Source organism: Ricinus communis, chromosome 5 (genome assembly GCF_019578655.1).
Source record: "Ricinus communis isolate WT05 ecotype wild-type chromosome 5, ASM1957865v1, whole genome shotgun sequence".
Taxonomy (NCBI): Eukaryota; Viridiplantae; Streptophyta; class Magnoliopsida; order Malpighiales; family Euphorbiaceae; genus Ricinus; species Ricinus communis.
In genome coordinates, this window is record NC_063260.1 from 2,958,072 (window position 1) to 2,979,409 (window position 21,338).

The 21,338-nt window shown below is 29.6% G+C and overlaps 2 protein-coding genes across 2 annotated transcripts; both read left to right on the top strand.

Annotated features, from left to right (window-relative positions):
- Positions 1 to 1,086: 1,086 nt before the first annotated feature.
- On the top strand, positions 1,087 to 9,380 carry LOC8258773 (mitogen-activated protein kinase 20). Its single transcript, XM_002528501.3, has 10 exons — positions 1,087 to 1,628; positions 3,306 to 3,714; positions 4,095 to 4,222; positions 4,341 to 4,400; positions 6,055 to 6,204; positions 6,453 to 6,608; positions 6,712 to 6,923; positions 7,074 to 7,175; positions 8,279 to 8,442; positions 8,530 to 9,380. The coding sequence occupies exons 1-10, from the start codon at positions 1,602 to 1,604 to the stop codon at positions 9,003 to 9,005; spliced, it is 1,884 nt and encodes a 627-aa protein (XP_002528547.2). The 5' UTR covers positions 1,087 to 1,601; the 3' UTR covers positions 9,006 to 9,380.
- Positions 9,381 to 13,687: 4,307 nt separating this feature from the next.
- LOC8263924 (transcription factor PAR1) lies at positions 13,688 to 14,355 on the top strand. Its single transcript, XM_002528502.4, has one exon. It carries the CDS (start codon positions 13,829 to 13,831, stop codon positions 14,252 to 14,254), a length of 426 nt encoding a protein of 141 aa, XP_002528548.2. The 5' UTR covers positions 13,688 to 13,828; the 3' UTR covers positions 14,255 to 14,355.
- Positions 14,356 to 21,338: the final 6,983 nt, after the last annotated feature.

Here is a 21,338-nt window from a genome sequence, read left to right on the forward strand (position 1 = left end):
TCAATAGTTGATGTATGAAGCTAAATTAATTTATAAATACAAATCATTAATTATTCCATGAGGGAGGTAATGTATTAAATGATTAAAAATTAGAGGAAATTATTATAGATGGAGGAGGAAACTTTTTTATTTATTTATTTACCTCCAAATATATTAAGAATATTTTTATCCATTTACAATTATTAATGTAGTTTAACTATTTAAAATTAATAATAAATCTATTTTACTTAAATACTCTTGTTTTCTCGGGTCAATTTGATCCAAATAGCAGGTCCTAAATTTTTACCATGTTAACTACTAAATTTTAAAATTATATTTAATTTTTTTAAGCATTAATATGTAGCACTTCTATAAACATTTTGCATTAGAGCCACATGTCAGTTTTTGATTGGAGAAAATATAATCTGATTTTATAAAATTTTATCAAATAAAATTTTATAAAAAAAAAATGATATATACACTGAATAATTTGGATAGAGTATCTGTGTAGTACTATAAATACTCACATCCTACCTAAATTTAATGTTAATTTTATGGATATGAGCTCACTCATATTTACACACGTAGTCAACTTGAACATTATCCACTTTAACTGAATAACGTTTAGATAGATATATACCAATAGATGCAAATTGCCATTCCTAAATTGATGCATCTGGATTACACAATTTAATCTGTATTTGAGAATTGAGATTATTTTTGGGTGTTAAAATAATAAAATTAATTTTTAAAATTTTATTAAAATTTTGAAAGAGAAAGGGTGACCCCGAACACAAGCGGTGGATGCCTATCATCAGCTCGTGCCGGAAGCTGTCGAGTGAAGTTTTCCATCAAGCTCAACTCTCGTATTTAGCTGTACTAGTAAAAATTTGATTCCTGAACGGAGCGCCGAAAAAGGATTAAAACGACGTCATTATGTTCCATTTGCATTGGATGACACGTGCTGTTTTAGAGAATATAGTAATTTACATATTTTTTAAAATAAATTTTAAAATTTAGAAAAGAAGAATTGAGTTTGGAACCACTATAGTTATGTGAATTACACTGACTCTTTATATATTATATTTTTAATTATTATTATTATTATTATATCGCTCTAGATTCACGCCATACGCCTCTCTTTCACAATTCTCTCTCATGTCGGTGTAGAGATCTTGCAGCTTCTGCACTCTAAACCACACACTGCACCTTCCTTCAACATTAAATAAAAACACACAAACAAGAAAACGAAGCTACAACAGCATCGACTTCGTCTAGGGTTTCAAAAATTGAATCTCTACGCCAAAAACAGAAAAGGAAATGCAAGAATTATTGTTACTGAATTTTCAAAACGTTGTGGTTGTTGCTTTATGATAGATTCAGCGATTGGTTTATTGAAGGAGTGTATGAGGGAATTGAAGGATTTAAGGTGGGATTTTAGTCTGGTGATAAGGAGCAGGGGTAGATGGGGAAAATGCGGTTGATTCTTTCTTCTTGTTCTTGTTGATGATCATTCCTGTTCTTCTTCTTCTTCTTCTTTCTTATTGATCTCAACTTGGGCAAAACCTTGTCGTTCTTTTGTTTTGTTTAGTTTTGTTTTTAAGTTTTTATCAGTGAACAAAATGCAGCAGCAAGATCACCGCAAGAAGGTGATGGATTCTTTCTTAATCGTGTTTTATATTTAAATCATGATTACTTTTGTCTGTTAAATTTGGGATTTGATTTATTCAAGTATTGAGTGAAAAAGAAAGGAAGAAAGAGATCAGGTCATTATTCTTTCATGAATGTTACTGTTACTGTTAGGATTTTTTCAAATTCTTAATACAAATAATTTACTAGCTGTCAATATTATTTGTCATAGTTATGCAATTCAACTTTTAAATAAACCATAATTGCCCAAAAAACAAAAAAAAACAAAAATTTAGCTGGTTAGATATTATTTTATTTTACTTTTAGGTTAGGTTTGCTTTGAAAATTGTGATGAAAGCATATATGTTCTTTGATATTTTCTTTAAGGGAGATGATACCATAAGTCTGTGAGCTGCTCTTTTAGCGTACTGGATATGGGATCATTGAGACGTGAGCACTCATTTGGTTTCTGGAGTGCAATCTGTTAATTAAATGCTAACGCTTTTCTATCAATTATTTAGATGCTTATTTTTCATTTATTCTCTGCCTTTACTCCAAGTGGATCAGATTCTGTGATTTTCTCTCATCAGTTTCTTCCTATTAAGGACTATCAGTTCATCTTCATTCTTAACTTTAAAAAAAAAAAAATTTAATTCATTTTAATTTTTTGCTTGTATGCTATATGAATATCTATTGTTCAGTGTCTGCATATATGTGTATTGCCTGTATTTTGAGGTTGCTGATTGGATAGCTGTCTGGTCTCAGGTAGCTACTTCTTTCTTTTGCATTCTATTTTTTATTTTCAGCGATCCCTTCCTGATCCCTATCAAAAACTATAAACTTTATTGTTCTCTATGATTGATGTTGTAAAGCAGAGTTTAATTGGTTGTAGTCTTGCTAAATTCATCACCTTTTATTTTCTTATCGCAGGTACAAAATATTTTATGTCTGTTTTAGTCTTTTGCATATTTTACTTGTGGGATTCACTTATGCACTTTGATGGATTTCTACTGTTATTTACCACCAATGAAATTCACAAGGAAAAAGTGAGAATAATTTAGGATCTTGCAGGGTGGAGCTATGTGGAAAATTAATTGAAGTTTATTCTAGTAGGATATCCAATCTTGATAAATATTATCATTTTTTTAGTTACAGTAAAGGAGAATTAGACATTTGATTACTTTCTCAAATGTCAACTGTTCTCCATTTTGTCATGGATTTTATGCATTGAGCATTTGCATCAAATTTGATGAACTTCTTGTCAGTATACTTTTCATGGGGATAACACTGAATACAGCTTAGGAGGGATAGTACTATCGCTTTGCCATTCTTTGTTAGATGTAACATTCTTTGAGGCTGTTATGTGCTAAATAAAGCTGGACGCAATCTTTTGGCCATGATTCCAGTTGTGGTTTGAAATTCATTAGCAACACAACAGGAATTTAATTAGAAATGATAAAAAGACACAATGTCAAAGAATGTGGTCGTGATTTTACAGAAAGTTTGAGTTTCCATGGCTGTGTTTAGTTTCATCAATTAATGAGGACAGGATCATACTATACAAACTCTATACACACATAATTGGAAGTATAATGCATTGAATTCATGTATACATATGAGTTTGATATTAGCTTCTTGCAGTGTATTTGTCTTGTATTTGTTTGTATTTTCATCTGACATGGAGCTCTATACTTCAGAATTCAACAGAGATGGACTTTTTCTCTGAGTATGGTGATGCCAATAGGTATAAAATTCAGGAAGTTATTGGCAAAGGCAGCTATGGCGTTGTTTGTTCAGCAATTGACACTCACACTGGTGAAAAAGTAGCAATAAAGAAAATACATGATATTTTTGAACACATTTCAGATGCTGCTCGTATTCTTCGTGAGATAAAGCTGCTTAGATTATTAAGACACCCTGATATTGTAGAAATTAAACATATTATGCTTCCGCCATCAAGAAGGGAGTTTAAAGATATTTATGTTGTTTTTGAGCTAATGGAGTCAGATCTACATCAAGTCATAAAAGCCAATGATGACTTGACCCGGGAGCACTATCAGTTTTTTCTTTACCAGCTTCTTCGTGCATTAAAGTATATCCATACAGGTATTAGTATTTTAGTTTTCTCTTTGTTACATTTTGGGAGAGATTCTTAATATTTTTCAAAAACAAAAATTAGCTGACTGATTGCCATTTAGCCATTATCATGGATCTGAAGTATAGATGCCGAAGATATAGCAATGATGCTTGTATTGTTTCTATTTTTAGATTGCATACAAAAAGTCACCGCTTGCATTTAGTTATACTGTTTATACAATTTGGAACTTATCTCTTTGTTATATGATGCTTGCTTTTGGATGCTGTTTGTTAAGATATTTCTTTTTCACATTATATGCATCTATCCTTCTCTTCTAATGCCCCTGTTCTTCTTTTCAATTGAATTTGGTAATGTAGCACATATTTAATCCTTTTCTCATTTGTTACAGCAAATGTCTATCATCGAGATTTAAAACCTAAGAATATACTGGCAAATGCAAATTGTAAACTTAAAATCTGTGATTTTGGACTAGCAAGAGTTGCTTTCAATGATACCCCAGCTACAATATTTTGGACGGTATGACTTTCAACATATTACCTTATGATGATTGCAACACTTTTCATAGTTTTTTTTTTTTTTTAAATATGTTCTAGCAAAAGTCTGATAATTTTAAATTCTTATGGTATATTTATAGGACTATGTTGCTACAAGATGGTATAGAGCTCCTGAACTATGTGGATCATTTTACTCGAAGGTATGTCTTTGAACATGACTTAACAAATTTAGAATTGATTGTCTCTGTCTTATAGTTCTAGATCTGATGGCAGCAATGCACTTGCTTAAATGGCAGTTCTCTTAGGTTGCTTCTTAGTATTTTATTTTGTCTTCTGTGAGATGAAACTTTTGGTGTAGAAACATGTAATAGCAAATTAAGAGATAGTTGTCCAGTTGCTAAATCCCTTGGGTAAGAGATTATGTTCTTTGTTGAAACAAAATAAAATATTTGTGTATTGAACAGTTAAGTGTGCTGAATAGTTACAAATATAAACTTGTCCTTGTGAGTTAATTGGGTCTTGTGGTTTTTGGTGCCTGGTGATAATTAACTATTGGAATACCTTTTGCTATGTATGCTGCTCCACCCTGCTTTGAAGAAAGTTGGTTTTCCCCCTTCATTTCTTACTAGAGAAATATCATATCAGAATTTTATTTGAATTGAATCTTATCAGAATTTTACATTGCCCTTTATGCTGAAGTTTGTTTCTTAGTTGTGATTTGATCTTCATATTTGTTTTTTTTTTTTTTTTTATTTATTCTTTTAGTGCTTAGGTGCCCTCCCTTCTACCAGAAAAGAAATTATTCTTAATTCATTTGAGGCAAAAGATAGGACACGATGGTTGCTATTTATGGAGTACTTTGGTTTGCCATGGGTATATAACATGATCTCATGGGCGTCAACTGAGGGTTGAGATTGAAGTTTCATGTTACCCATCCCTCTTGGAGATACTTACCCATGAAATATTGGTTGTGGGGTTGTACATCAACCTTGAGGATGTACGTGATATACAAGTCATAAGTGGCTAGCAATTTAGAATCTTCCTCTACTTGGAAATGGACCTAGGAATCTGATTCATAGTTCAACTACCTGCTTTGTCATGGCAAGAGGTGCTGTTGCAATTTGTATTTACTTTTTTTTACCACCATGGGAATGTACTAGAATATTGCATTACTTACTAACTACCTGTATAAATGCATTTCTGTATTGATAGAAGTTTTATCCCTTCTTTATGTGTTATCAAATGGATAAGATATGCAAACTCCAGATTAGATTTAAATTCCCGAACATGTGTGTTAATAAATAGATAAAATTTATAAAATCTAGGAAAGCCTTCTTAAATTTGGGTATAAAATTTGGAGGTACGAAGTAGAAAAAGGGAGTAGTTAGTGGAGGTTACCTATCAAAGGAAGTCATTAATGATCATAGACAGTTGGCCTCCAGTAATTTCTGCCAGCCTCTGGAAATTATAATTTTGTATCTTTTGGTCTTTCTATTTTTTAATATAACTATATTCCACCATCTCATTCTCATCCTATCCACATAATTACATGGTCCTACAAATCAAAGGCATCCTTCAAGGAAAATAATAATGAAATTGCATAACTATTAAATTTACTTTTAGCCAGTCTAAATAAGCCTGAGATATCGTATATGCTCTAAATCAGATCCAATATTAGCAAGTTATTGTTAGGAAAATGTTTAGGCCTTTCTTCAATTGTGTATGGTCTTATCATATGTATATGAAACATGAAAGTGTATTCCTGTAATAGCATGCCTCGGAAGGATGATTCTGGCTCTCGATGTTTGGGGTCATTTCAATCCTTATCGTTTTCTCTTATGTTTTTGGATGCAGTACACTCCAGCAATTGATATATGGAGCATAGGCTGCATCTTTGCTGAAGTACTAACCGGGAAACCACTTTTTCCTGGAAAAAATGTTGTTCACCAGCTGGATTTGATGACAGATCTGCTTGGTACTCCATCATTAGATACAATATCCAGAGTAAGCCAAATCTTTTTTATTTTGTAAATATATTTGGGCATGGTTCTCTAGTTTGGAATTCATAGATTTCATGTCTGCTTTTGGTAGTGCTTATTTACATCCATGTGCTTGCTCTTTATCCTCATTCACTCAGATTACACCCACATATATCTCTGAATTAAACATGCATGCATATTCACAACCAGACTACCACCTACCAAAAGAGTTACTTGCTAATAAACAACGCATTCCAACTTCATGCTTTCTAGGTTCGAAATGAAAAGGCTAGGAGATACTTAACTAGCATGAGGAAAAAACAGCCTGTGCCATTTGCTCAGAAATTTCCAAATGCTGATCCTTTGGCATTGCGACTGTTGGAAAGGCTACTTGCTTTTGACCCAAAAGACCGGCCAACTGCTGAAGAGGTGCCCCTCTTAACCCAAATCTAACCACAATATGTGCTCAGTTTTAGGCTGTGGCATCCAAATCTTTTTCTTTAATTAGTTCAACACATTTTTGGTTGATCAGGCATTAGCAGATCCTTACTTTAAAGGGTTGTCAAAAGTTGAGAGGGAGCCTTCTTGCCAGCCAATAACAAAGATGGAGTTTGAATTTGAGAGGCGGAGGGTTACAAAAGAGGATATACGAGAGCTAATTTTTCGAGAGATACTGGAATACCATCCCCAGTTGCTCAAGGACTACGTAAATGGAACTGAGAGGACTCACTTTCTTTATCCAAGGTTCCCTCTCTCTCTCTCTCTCTCTCTCTCTCTGTCTGGTGATATATAAACCAAGGCTTTAAATCTAGATTTATCATATAATATTTTCCATGTTATGCATGTAGATACTTAATTCTTTGCTTCCACAATTTTTTTGTGTTTTGCATGCAGTGTTGTTGATCAATTTAGAAGGCAGTTTGCACATCTTGAAGAAAATTGTGGTAAAAGTGGGCCTGTAGTTCCATTAGAAAGAAAGCACGTATCCCTTCCCAGGTAAATATGCACTGTATTTTCTCTGTAGTTTCATTGTTAGCTACTTGTATTCTTGTTGTTGTCTTTTGCTATGTTGATGACTCGCGCACAACTTATGTTGATGGACCTGATCCTTTGATGTTTCGTGTTATATAATTAGTTAAAATTTTAACTTGATATACAGTAATTACAATCAGACTTTATATGCTATTTATTCTTCTAATATTTAGATGACTGTTAAATCAGATTAAACTTGATCAAATTACATATTTGGTCTGGTTTGGGATTTAAAGCGATTGAGTTTTAGTTTGGCAGTTGGACAAACATTTTAGTATGATTCATTTTGGTTTTTGGAAAAATAAGAAACTTTATGTAAAAAGCTATTTTACTTATTTATTTTCATTTATGTTTGTACTTGCATTAATGATACATAAAATTAAGCCATAATAGAATGAATTTCTTATTTCACGTGTATGGACATTTTGTTATAAATGAAAATTTTTTAAAATTTCAAGGCCTTTTGGCACTCAATATTAGACGGTTTAATCAAATGTGAAATGTTTAATTATTTTATTTAATTTATATTTTAGTTTCTAATTTATATATGTACTTCATTTCATTAGTGGGTATAGATGTTTGTTAGACATGCTTTGGTTAAAATAATATACAGCCATAATTTACAGTTTGATTTGGAAATGCCGAAGCTGTGCCAAGTCAATAGATCTTTACATTCAGAAATGGCACATATTGTTAAGAGAGATACTATGCGATATATTCTTTTAGCAAATAATATCCAGTTTCTTTTAGAAGTACCCTATGGAATGGCATTTCACTAAACTTTCCCTTGGCTTTTTCTGTCTACCCAGGATTTTCATGCTTGACATTATTCACATTTCATTTCCTCCTGCTCTCTGCTTGATAGTGAAACATAAGCTTATTCCATCCTTGCCTCCTTAGATGCTTTCAATATGTATTGTGCCCAATGGTCTTGGAATAACATTTGTTAGTGTGTGTTCTATGTTGACCCTTGTTTCCTTAGTGATTGCAACTAATTTTCTTCTGTGCTATCCTTTTATTTCTTATTTCTTTTTTTCTTGTGTCATTTTCGGCTATGCTACTTGCAGGTCTACAATTGTTCATTCAAATATAGTTCCTCCTAGAGAACAGAACGTTTCTTCCTTGGGGGACCGACAGTCTGCGGAAGAAACATACAACAAAAGCTCCCGAGATTCTGAGGGAATTCATGTAAATATATTGGCACTGCAGGCAACACAAAGAATTCCTCTGGGTAATCTTAGATACTATTGCCAACTAGTTAGATTTTGGTGGAATTGTTTTGCATGTATATAAGGATTTGTTGCATGTGATTCAACAGATAAATCAGGAAAAGTTGCAGGGCCAGTTGTTCCTTACGACAATGGAAATATAACAAAAGATGTGAATGACCCTAGAACTTTTGTCAGAGGCACAGCCCTTCCTCCACAGGCTGTCCTTCCTGCATATAGTTACCAAAAATCTAGTACAGGAAGTCAAGAAAGATCTGCACTGGAATCTCAGAGGCAACTGTCTTCACAGAAGCAAACACAGCAATGTGGCATGAGCGAGAAAGTGGGTGCTAAATTTGCACCAGATATAGCTATCAACATCGACTCCAACCCCTTTTTCATGACGCGCGCAGGAATGAACAAGGTAGAACATGTTGATGACAGAATTACAATAAACGCAAGTTTGTTGCAGGCCAAGGCTCAGTATGGCGGTATTGGTGGTGGTGGTGCTGCTGCATCTGCTACTGCTGCAGCTACGCATAGAAAAATTGGGACAGTTCAATGTGGCATGACAAAGTTTTACTGAATGACCGAGAAGAGGAGCCACTACTAATGGAGGGATCCTTATAGACAAAAGCTGTTTTCTAGGAAACAGCTGAAGATGAGAGGAAGTTTGTCTGATGCTTTCTTGTAAGAGCCGGCCTGTTAGGTTCATTTAGGCACTCGGTTTGGTCATGAAAACTATATACTGTAGAAATCGTCCAAATATATATAGTTAAATTACAGATAAGAATTATTAAAAAGAAAGAAGGATAAAAGGAAAGAAAGAAAAAAAAGCCTTGCCTCTTTTTCAGGCAGTACATGTGCTTAGATACTCCTTATCTGGGTTACACTGTTACAGACATATTATGAAATGATCTTATATGTATATTACAAATTGGGTAAACTTATTTTCCACAAATCAAGGCTGCTAGAAGTACAAACTTAACAATTATTATGTTACAATTGTAATTCTCTCAGCCTTCATACGCTCCATGAAACCTAATTAATTTTGTGATTCTATTAGGGTTGCTGTTCTCCATTTCTTTCAGAGATGTCTGTTTGGAACGACTAAATTGGAAAAGGCTAAAAGGAAAAAAGGTCTCTATTCTTCAACAATATGAAGAAGAGGTAGTTATAAGCTAGGTCATTGCAGGGCATATTCAAGGATGCGCAAATTTGCTCCATCGCCACCAAATTCAATCAGGGAAGCATGCATTGCACCGCCACTGGAAACCAACTTTTAAACGTGGGTCCTTTCAGTGATTTGAGGGCTCCACTTCTTCCCTCATTAAGGCCAACTAATCATCCTTTTTGCGCCGTTCTTGCTATAGAATCAGACAATTTTTTAACCTTTTCCTCGCGTAACACAAATTGTGATGGCTACAAATAGAGTTGTAAATAAACTAAAATATTTTAAGCTGGATTAAATTGGAACTTGTTCATTTAATAGCAAGCCAAAGTTCAACATAGTAAGCCTCGTAAGTTAGCTTATTTATATGTTTATGAATTAATTAGTTATTGAGGTCAGAGCAGGCTAATGAATTAACTCGTTTAGGAACTTGTGAATTAGCTCGTGAACCAATTAATTTGTGAGCTCAATAATAAGCTATTTCTTTTTATAATTTTTTTCTAAAAGTGTCGATTTTCTTTATTAGTTTTTTTGTAATTGTGATATGCTTGGTTGCTCTATATGTTCAACTTCTTCTCCATATAGGTTTAATCAAGATTTGAGCAATTTCTACATAACGTATTTCTTTTAATTTTATATTATTTTATTTTTAACAAACCGACTTGATGACTACTTGTAGTCATTGTAGTGATTAGTGAAGTTCCCTGTGAACTAGAATTTTTATATACATACAAATTTGTGCGTCAAAATGAAGATGTTGATAAAGGACCTACATTTAGTGTTTTCCTATTTTTTATTTTTTATTTTGGAGCTTCAATTGGTTCAAATAAATCTTTTAGAGTTCCAAAATCTATTATCTAACCAAGAAGATGCAATACAAGAGAGAGTATTGAAATTACCATTGTAAAATGGTCAACGGGACCTGCTGCAAATGCCAAGTCAGCTATTACTAACCCACGTTCACTCCGTTTAATTGCCGGCTTATGAGAGGTGCTTATAGTACTTCTAAAAAGAAAATATCTATACTTATTTGAACTAAAATAAACATGAAGGACCAATCTGCTCTTCCGTGCTAGCTTTAGGGGCCAATTTGTACCTTCTCCCTTTATTTTTTCTGGTTATTATCTTTGTGAATTATTGTAAGGTGCTTGCGGCCACTAGGACTTTCTAAAAGTTGAAGTAACATGAATGTCTATATTTAGTTTATATACAAAACGACGTTGTCGTTTTCAAAGGAGTTGTTTGATAATCGAATTGCAAATTAAAATTCCTGATAAATATATGTATAATCAGTAATTGGCATCATTTAATAAAATAATTACTTTAATTATAAATGACTGTTTTCAAGTAATTATAATCTAGTGTTCTTAAGAACAGCTAAGATTATTTATATTAATAGAGGCATATCAATTAGTATGTGATATCTTAAAATAGTTAATTATATATAGTAATTAGTTATCCATTAATAAAATATATTCCTTTTATTTATTACAGATCTCTATATATTTTTATAATTTAATTGGTGGTATTTAGTAATTTTGAGATTTATTTGTATAATATACTAACAATCTAAATCAAATTAATTTAATTATTCAAGAAATTAAATTAATTTAGATAATACAAATTAATAATCTATAATAAAAAGAATTCTACAAAATACGATAATGATATCCATTGATAGATTAGGATTTTATTAATTTTACTCAAATACTTGACGAAAATCAGCATTCCAATTAATGGCTAATGGTTCACCATTCCAATTAGTGGTACCTTGTCCTAATTGTTGCATGACAAAACTAAGCTGTTGGATATATTTAATCTTTATTTCTAAAAAAAGGAATAAAATAAAACTCAAGAAATTGAATAATTGAACTTGTTTAGGAACTCCTATTGTACTTGAAATGAGTACGGAATCAAATACAATTGACAAAAAAAAAAGGAACAAAAAAGAAATTAAAAAACAAAAAGAAAGAGGGGAGGGGATTAAAGAAGGAAGATCATTGTGAGATTTGATCAAAGAATATTTATGCAATAAAAATTGCAAGCAGCTGCTGTTGTGTGTAAAAGCAACAAGGGATTAAGGTGGCTCTGATCACATGGAGCCCCATATGCCCAGCACACAAAATCCCCTCGCACAATCCCAATGACCCTCTCTGGTTTCCTTCTTGGAAACACCACCGCCACTGCCACCGCCACTTCCTCCCCACCTCCACCGTTTTGCTCCTGGTTTGACATGAATCCAGAAATGGAAGAAAAAGGCCGGGTTCTATTTGTGGGGCTCAAGGTGGGTCCCTTTTGAAAAGTGCTACGTGGCACTCATGCCATTGCTAGTAGTGATATGGATCATAGGAGAGAGAGGGGGGAAGCACATGGGTGGTGTTAGGTTCAAGAAAATCATGTGATCACATGTGCTTCCTCTTCCCTTTGTTTTGTTTAGTGGACCCTTATCCTAACAGGACAGTGATCATCCGGACAAGGGAAAAAGAAATTTTGATTTCAATCACTCGATCTGCGCGTCTGATTCTAAACCTGATCTCCTATAAACAACAGATTAATCTTACTGATTAAAATCTAAAATTAATAATATTTATGTTTTCCTGATTTAAAATAAAAAAATAAATAATATAAAATATAATTTTTTATATTCAACTAACTAAAAACTTATTTATACTTTTTTTTTCTTATAATTAGTTTAATATTTTACTTTTAATATAATTTACTGAATATTTAAATTTTTTCTACTTCTAATTTTGGTTTTTATTTAATATATCAAATATTTATTATGTGAAAGTATTTATAATTTTATTTTAAATTTAAATTTATTATTATATATTTAATAATATTTCATACGTTTGTTTTATATTATGGCATGGATTTAAAAATTTATTTATCGTTTGAAAATATTCATATATTTAAAAATAAAATTTAAATATATAAATTAATTTAATATTTAAATATCTAAATATTAAAAAATAAAACATAAACTTTTATTGAATTGAATAAAAAATTAAAATACTAAATTAACTATATAAGTTAAAAAAGACATAAATATACGATTACCCTATTGAAAATAAAGATGTGAGGACGTCAATCCATAGACAAGGCAAGCATGGCACCATGCCCAGGGTCTTCCAGGCACTTTTGCTTGTGAGCATGTCTCTACATGGCACATGTCGCCACTGTTGTGTTACAGCTATCACGCTCCTTTGATTGCGCGTGCAAGACACCTCCATCACTATAATCCAAAACAAGGACTTTGGAGGCCGAATTGGTGTGGGCCCAGCTTCGTTGGCATTCACATTTCTGGAACTCAACAATAATTCAACACCCTCTATTCATAACCATGAGAGCATAACATATTAAACATTTGGCCCCAAACTTTTTTATCAGATTCAATTTGACCCTTTTAATCTTTTTGAATAATTTAATCCAAAATTTTGAACAATTTTACCTGAAAATTACGCTTTAAATATCGTATTTGACTGAAATTTAAAAAATTTATTAAATTTATTTATAGATTTAGAATTTATATACTTTAAATTTATATATAATGTTTTTAGCTAAATTAAATTTTAATAAAATAAATAAAAATATATTAATTATTAATATATGAATTTTATAATACTAAAATATCTATTAACTTATTATTTTTATTTTATATTTTTTATATAATTTTTAAAATTTATTAGATAAAATAAATTTTTAATTAAATTTTAACTAGATATAACATAATTAAGAGACTCAAAATTTAATTTTTTCTTTTAAAATAAATTTTTATAAAATAAAATAAATAATAATAATTTAAAATTCTTAAATAATTATTTTATATTAAACACAAAATTTAAAACAATTAAGACATTTTTCTAATTCATCTTACTATTAAAATATATATTAAATAATTTTTATATAAATATTAATTAAATTTTTTAGTTTATATTTTTAAAGTAAAATTTCAAATGAGATAATTTGAATAAAAAAAGATAAAAAAATTTAGATTAAATTTATTAAAAAGGTAAGAAAAAAAAAAGAAGAGCCAAATGGAATCTAACAACAAAATTCAAGGGCCAAATTGAAGCTTATTCCCAATACCAATAAACTACCCGACACAGCACAATATCAAAACCCCTCTTTTACTAATAGAAGTCATGACATAAGCTCAGCCCTCTTCTGTTTCTTCTGAAGGCAAAGCTAATAATAAGCTTCCTTTTCTTTCTGCGCCATTTCTACTTCTGTTATCAATGGAAAATACTCTAAACCAAGTACTCATACCTACATTTCACATGAAAGAAAAGAAAATCCATGATTCTTTTGTGGGTTCTCGACGAAACCAGCGTACAACAAGAAGATCGCCATCATCATCATCGTCATCATCGTCAAGGAGAAGAGAAATAATGAAGAAGAAGAAGAAGAAGAAGAAGACAGTGATGACTAGTGGGTTTCAAGAAGATGAGGATGTTAACGAGAAAGAAAAAGAAGATGAGGTAGAAAAAAAGATTCTGGCATTGAAGAGGATAGTGCCCGGAGGTGAGTGCCTTGGGATTGATAAATTATTTGAAGAGACTGCTGATTATATACTGGCTTTGCAGTGTCAAATCAAAGCCATGAAAGCTCTTTCAAATTTCCTTGAAGGAATGGAGAAGGAGAAGAGGAAGTTTGGAGGTTGAAATTATATATTGGATTCTTTCAATTCCCAATTCTTTTCTTTTCTTCTTTTTCCATTATATTAACTATTATAAATTATATATATCATTTTCTTTTTGGGTTCTTTTATTTATTTAATTTCTATCTTTTTTTTAAAAAAAAATATATGGGAACAATATTTCCCTTTTCCATTATGAATTTTCTTATGGGCAAATTATAATTTTGTTAGCAGTTATTATTGAGATTATACGGTTTTAGGAAATTTTAGAGAATGTTTCAAAAAATAAAAAGAAATTGCAGAGAATGATTAATTTTCTTTCTTTCTTTCTTTCTTCCTTCTGTTTTTCTTTTTTAGCTTTTGCATATTTTATGATTGTTTTGTTTGTAGCATAGATCATACTTCTAATTCTTTCATATTACATTTTACATAATGTATTATGTATCACACCATTGGCGCATCTATGCCTCAGGTTTTGTTTGTTAATTTTAAAATGGGTTCTTATATGAAATGAAGGTAATTTGTAAGCATTAAAAAAAATTAACAATGAGAAATAATTAACAATGAAATATATATATATATATATATATAGAGAGAGAGACTGTACTTAGGAATCACACTGAAAAATAATTATATGACTGTCGTATATGAGCTTTATTCACTAGTGTATGTTAATTTAGGCATTTTGTAATGCATAATAAATATATAAGAAATTTCTAAATTATAAATTAAAATTTTAAACTATGTATCAGACTAATAAATTAATTAATTAATTAATTATTGGAGAAAAATACAAAATTTAGTCTTGTGTTTAATATTCGGGTATAAGATATTCTGTTTCTGGTGACATTGTAGACCCTTAGTATTTTACCAATCATAATGTGCAAAAATTGGTGTTGTTGATAGATGATAAAGAATAGAGTTGTCTACTTTTTTTCTAAATTCAATAAAAGTCAACATTACTAATTACTAATTATAAAAGTTAAATTGATAAAGAGTTAAATAATAATAAAATTATAAATAAAATCAATATTACTAATTATTAATTATAAAAGTTAAATTGATAAGGAGTTAATAATAATAAAATTATAAATAATTTACATCATCGAACCAATGAATTATTAACTATTGAATTAACGGTATCGGTCAGTTTAGATTTAATTTTTAATAGTTGAACTTTTAGAAGACTAAAATATCAAAAAAAGAATCCTATAAAACCAAAACCTTTTATATTAAAAGGTTAAACATGCGTTAAATTATGGATTCTAAAGAATTTTTGGCAGCATGTATTAGAAAGAAAAAGTTACAAAATAAAAATAAAAATATAACAAAGAAAGGACTACAAAATAAAAGAAAACAAATAAAATTAAAATATATAAAAATCGGAAATAGATAATATATGAAATAAATTATTATATGTAACTCTATTAGCACATTCCCTTCTATTAAATTATCATTTATATTTTAGCAAAATGGCACAATCTATCTTTATTTTAATGCATATTTAGTAAGTGGTTAAATATGAAGACATTTTAATTTGAAGTGACTCGTAAAAAAGCTATACATATAATATATCAGTGAACCAATTTTAATACTGTAATATAATTGATTTACTTGCTTAGATATATGAAAATATGATAAATTTGAAAATAAATTACCCAACAACACAATCTTAATAAAAAAAAATGTTTATTGTAAATATATAATAATTCAGTTTTAAGCATAATGTCAAGTTGTAGAGTGCTATTCAAGAAGAGGAAAATAATCGAAATAAATCACTCTTTCTTTTTTTAATTAATTAATAATTCATTAAGTAAAGGATTAAATTGGCTCCTTCCATTATTCCTACTAAAATTAGTATGTTTATTTTCCAAAGCAACTTAGTATACTTTAATTAAAATAAAACTCTTTTTTTGGTATAATTAATGATTAATTAAGTAAATTACTAGATTGATCTCTCTCACTAAAGCAATAGAAAAGATTTTATTGATAAATCTATTTCTCTATTTGTTGCACTTTTATATATTAATTTTATTAATTAATATATTAAATAAATTCATTTCATATTGAATAATTAATAATTCTACTCTTAATAAATTTTGATAATATTCTTTTGCGATTATTAACTATTAAAAGAGATATTTTAAATAGACTTAGAATATAAGTAAGTAAAAATAGTTCTATTATTATTGATATAAAAAGTAATAAAAAAATGTTTAGAATATATATGTACTCTTTTGTAATCATTTATTAAATTAAAAGTTAAATATTTATTTAGAATATAAATTCATCTTATATAATAATTTATTAATTTATTTTCCGGATTAAATTAGTTTATTATCGGCGTGAGTCTTCGCGAAAAATATTTGTATTAAAGTAGTAATAGTAATTAAATGTTTATTAAAATGAAGAGCCAATCAGAAGGAACAACAATCAAGAAGCCAACCTCATTTGGGCTTTAAACATTAGAGTAAAAATGCTCATCATAAAGGGCTTTTTTTTTTGTGCCAAACTATGGAGAAACCAAATTAGGTTTCCTACTAACAAATACAAAGCCACAGCCACAGCCATGAAATTCCTACAAAGAAATAACACATCCTCACTCACTCAATGTATTAAACCTAAGAGAAGGATGTGTTGAGGCCTTTAGGCTTACATTCGGCTCCATCAAAATTAATCTTGTCAAAAGGAACAGAAGGGGCTGTCAAACGAAGGCTTATAACATGGAGTCCGGTTCATGATTCTGCCCGGACAAAAGCCTATAAGCAACACGTGTATGTGGAGAAGTGGAGAGTATAACAGCTCTCCAATTGCATAATGCGGAGCCTTTTGTCACCGCTTCTTTATATTTTTTCTAAATTGTATCATTTTAACTTTTTTAATTATAATTTTTATAAAAATTAATATTATATTAAAGATTATATATTGAATAATTTTTTATATATTTATAAAAATTAGTCGTTTATTTACGTATTATATGTCACTATTTGAAAGATTTTTATTTTGACATGTGTATTTATTTTCAACACATGAGATTTTTATTTTTTAATTATAATAAAATGAATTTAAAATTAATATTTTAAATATATCTTCTTATTTATTTATAGAAGCTATCGATTGTCATAATTATTTTGATTATAAGTAATAATATAAATTAAATTAAATTTATATATAAGATTAAATAGATCTTTTAATATTTTATAATTAATTAAAATATTTAAAAATAATAATAAAACAAATATTTTTAATGTCTTTATTAATTTTTTTATATTTTAAGATTTTATCAATACAAAAATATAAAATTATAAATAAATTAATAGAAAAACTACAAAATTATATATAAATAATATAGATATAACATAAATCGTCCTTACACAATTAGTAAACAAAAAAAGAATAACAGACTAAAGTTATACTACAAATATTTATATTGTAGTATATATATATTTTTGAACAAAATAAAATTAACAAATAATGAATATAAATTATTTTTCAAAAAAAATATGTCAGTATCTAACACGTGCCAATGTCTGATGTACGTGTAAAACTTAAAACACAGATTTTTATACAAGTAAAATAATGCTAGATGAACCCTAGGTTAATAAAACTACATGGACAAAGATCCATCTTATAATTTGCATACAAATCTAATTGTTATAACATGAATCCCGATTCATGAATCTATATGGACCAGAATCTATAACACATGTATGGTGTATTTTCTTTCTAAGATGTATGGTGCATTCTATTTCTAAAGTGTATAATACAGAGACTTTTATTTCCGTTTTTTCATTATTTCTAAATTTTTTTAAATTATAATAAAATAAATTTGAAAAATTAATATTATATTAAAATTATACATAAATTTGAATTCTACGTGTTAATAATAAGTATACGTGTTAAAATTAAAAACTATATGTATCAGAATAGCAACACATGTTAAACAAATTTTATTAGACCATAATATTAATATTTTTTATTCATTTACATGTCCTAAAGTGTTCATTTTCTATATGTACAATGTCCATTAGATGTGATGTTCTATAATAATTAATTTTATTTGTATTGAAATATTCATTATCAGTAAATTTAATATTAATTATGGTTAATATTCATGTTCATTTTGTTTGATATATCATTCATCAATGTTTATTGTCTGTATATATAATGTTCATCAATATTTTCAAATAAAATATTGATTATTTATAAAAACTTTTATTATTTTTGTGATACATATTAAATTTTTTTTATGATTGATATAAACATTCATTATTTATAGACATAATATTCATTAATTTGTTAATAAATATTCATCAAGCTAGAGTTATACTATAGATATTTATATTGTAGTATACATTTTTTCAACAAAATTAAGTTAACAAATTAATGAATATTAAGCGTTTGACGTGCAGGTCTAGCATATGACACTCGCGTCAGTGTTTGTTGCACGTGTCAGACCGCTAATACAACTTTTTTTACAAATGAAACGATGTTGGATGGACCCCTAGGTCCATAAAGCTATATGGACCAGGGGAATAAGGTAAGGCTTTCTTTCCCCCCTTCCCAAAAGAAAAGTGATAAAAAAGAAACGCAATATGAATACCAGCTGCCTTCCTAAGCTTGATTGCCCTAGGACTGTAATGGGTTCGCCTGGAAAGAACTTCAATCGAAGGAATCTCAATAGGACTGGCCTCGAAGTAAAAGCTAGCTCAGGTCACTAGCTTGAAAGCGGATACCAAGATTTCCAAGAAGGTCCATCTTATAATTTGCATTGTCAGACAATAATTGTTATGGACAAGAGTTTATAAACACGTGTAGAGAGGGAAGAGTAAAACATGCGTTTTAATTGTCATGATACTTCTTCGTACTTTTAGTTAACCAATAAATATTTAAAATTATTTATTGAGAATTTTTATTTTTAAAAAATATAAAATGTAAATTTTTCAAAGAATATTTATCAAATATTATAAAAAATTTATAAAAATAATATTTATCTAATATATATACATATATATATAAATTATAAGTAATTAAAATTAAAAATATAATTAGTTGATACGATAAAATTGAATGAGTAATCAAGTTTTTAAAAAGTAAAAACCAAAGTTGAACTGACCAATTGGTTAATCAATTTTTTCGGTTCAATTTTGGGCGATTTTGTCAACTGGTTTGCTCAGTTCTTTTGCTCACCTTTAATTTTGAGGATTTAACAGATTATCTTGACTAGGATTATTAAGAGCTTGATCATGTCTCGAAGCTTGCAAGCTATCAAAACAACCTTTAGGGTCATAACTCATAATTAAAAGGACTTGCACTACGAGATTTCTAATTTCTATAGGAGGCAGTACGTTAACAGTATTTCATCTCATTCTAAAACTTTTCTATTGATCATCAAAGCTATAAAGAAAGTATTTTCATATTTTTGCTATATTTACAACATGGAAAGACGATGATTTGATCCCAAGAGGAGATAACAATCACATAAACTCGACAGTATCACAATAACCACTGCAATCCTTACTTTAATTGTTACCCTTGTTAGCAAGCTTTTGAAAATAAAGTGCCAAAGGAAACATAAAATTACTTGGCAATTTTTGATACCATAATTGCTTGCACATACGGTCTTCTCGAAGTTGTTTTAACCAAATTCCTTTGTTAGATGGGGGAAGGTCTTCCATTGATACAACCATTGAAAAGCTTGAGATAATAATATAACGATCTTGAGTAGAATAATGCCACACCCATTTATTTATAGAACCACAATTTCTCAATTGAATTTCTTGAATGACTTAAGCTTATTCATGGGTGAAAACTTGATTAACAAGATTCGTGTTTTACTTGAAATAATTCTGATTGATGAGTTGTTTAACTTTTGTGATATTGCAATTTGGAAGTCGTGGAGAACAAGTCCTAAATGGATGTTTAGATGGAATCCATACATTCATCCATCAGTTAACATTACCCTCCGACTTGATCTGCCATCAAAAGCCTTGCCCCAAAACTTTTTTTCCTTCAAGAAAGCTTTTTCATGCTCAAGAAGAATTATAATGAGGACCTGCAAACATAAAAAGGAGGAAAATATTTTCCTATGAAAACTCTATATAAGAGGGAACGAGGGTTGGAATAATATTTTCCAAGTTAAAATGCTTGATATCACAAAAACCCAGCCCTCCTCCCTCTCCTAATCTTTTTCTTACAAATATCCCTCCAGCTCATTTAGGTGAATTATCACTTTTCTCTTCCTATAAAAAGTTATTGTTTGTTTATTTAATTCTATACAAAATAATAATGGTAATTTAAAATATGATATAGTAAACACCGTGATGGTCTTGACTATCATTTTGATGATTATTTCTTTTCCACTTAAGGAGAGGAAACTCACTTTTCAATCTATCAATTATTGTTTTACTTTCCTCTTTAAATTCGCAAAAGAATACTTTTTAGGTTTAAAAATAATGGCAGTAGTCTAAGGTATTTGTTTTTCCTTTAAACATAAGGGATTGATAATAGAGGAGCGAACTTAGAATGAATATCCAGTCTTGTGTTTTTACTAAAGTACAAGGCCAATTTAACAAAGTTCACCTCCTTACCACTAATAGTGCAGTATTCAGTAATAATGCCTTTTGGATGTTGCACTTCTAATTCGAATGTTTAATAAAATTAATAAAGCATCATCCCTACAAAATAAATGTGTAATGTATGAACTTTGGTTTGTAATTTTAGCTCCAGTAACATGGTTTTGTAGTTTGGTTCTTGTAATTGGTTAATAAACCCTCAAAGCATATAAAAGATAAGTAAGGCGAGATGGGGTCTCCTTATTGAATCGAGAAGGCTTTAATAAAACCACATGTATCATTATTCCAGTTATTGTAGTGATGTTTCCACGAGTAACAACCCAAAACTTATTGAAATAAGAGAAACAAGTAAATGTTGCCACTATTTACATGTAATGCGTGGCAACATGTTTGCTTTGTTTAAATTTAATAAAATATAATTTTTTAGCAAAATCCAAAGACTGTTTCAAACTCCAAGGCTTAATGATAATTAAAGACACCGTTTAGGGTATAAATGGTTAGATTTGGTGGTAAGTAAGCCCCACGAGCCTGGTG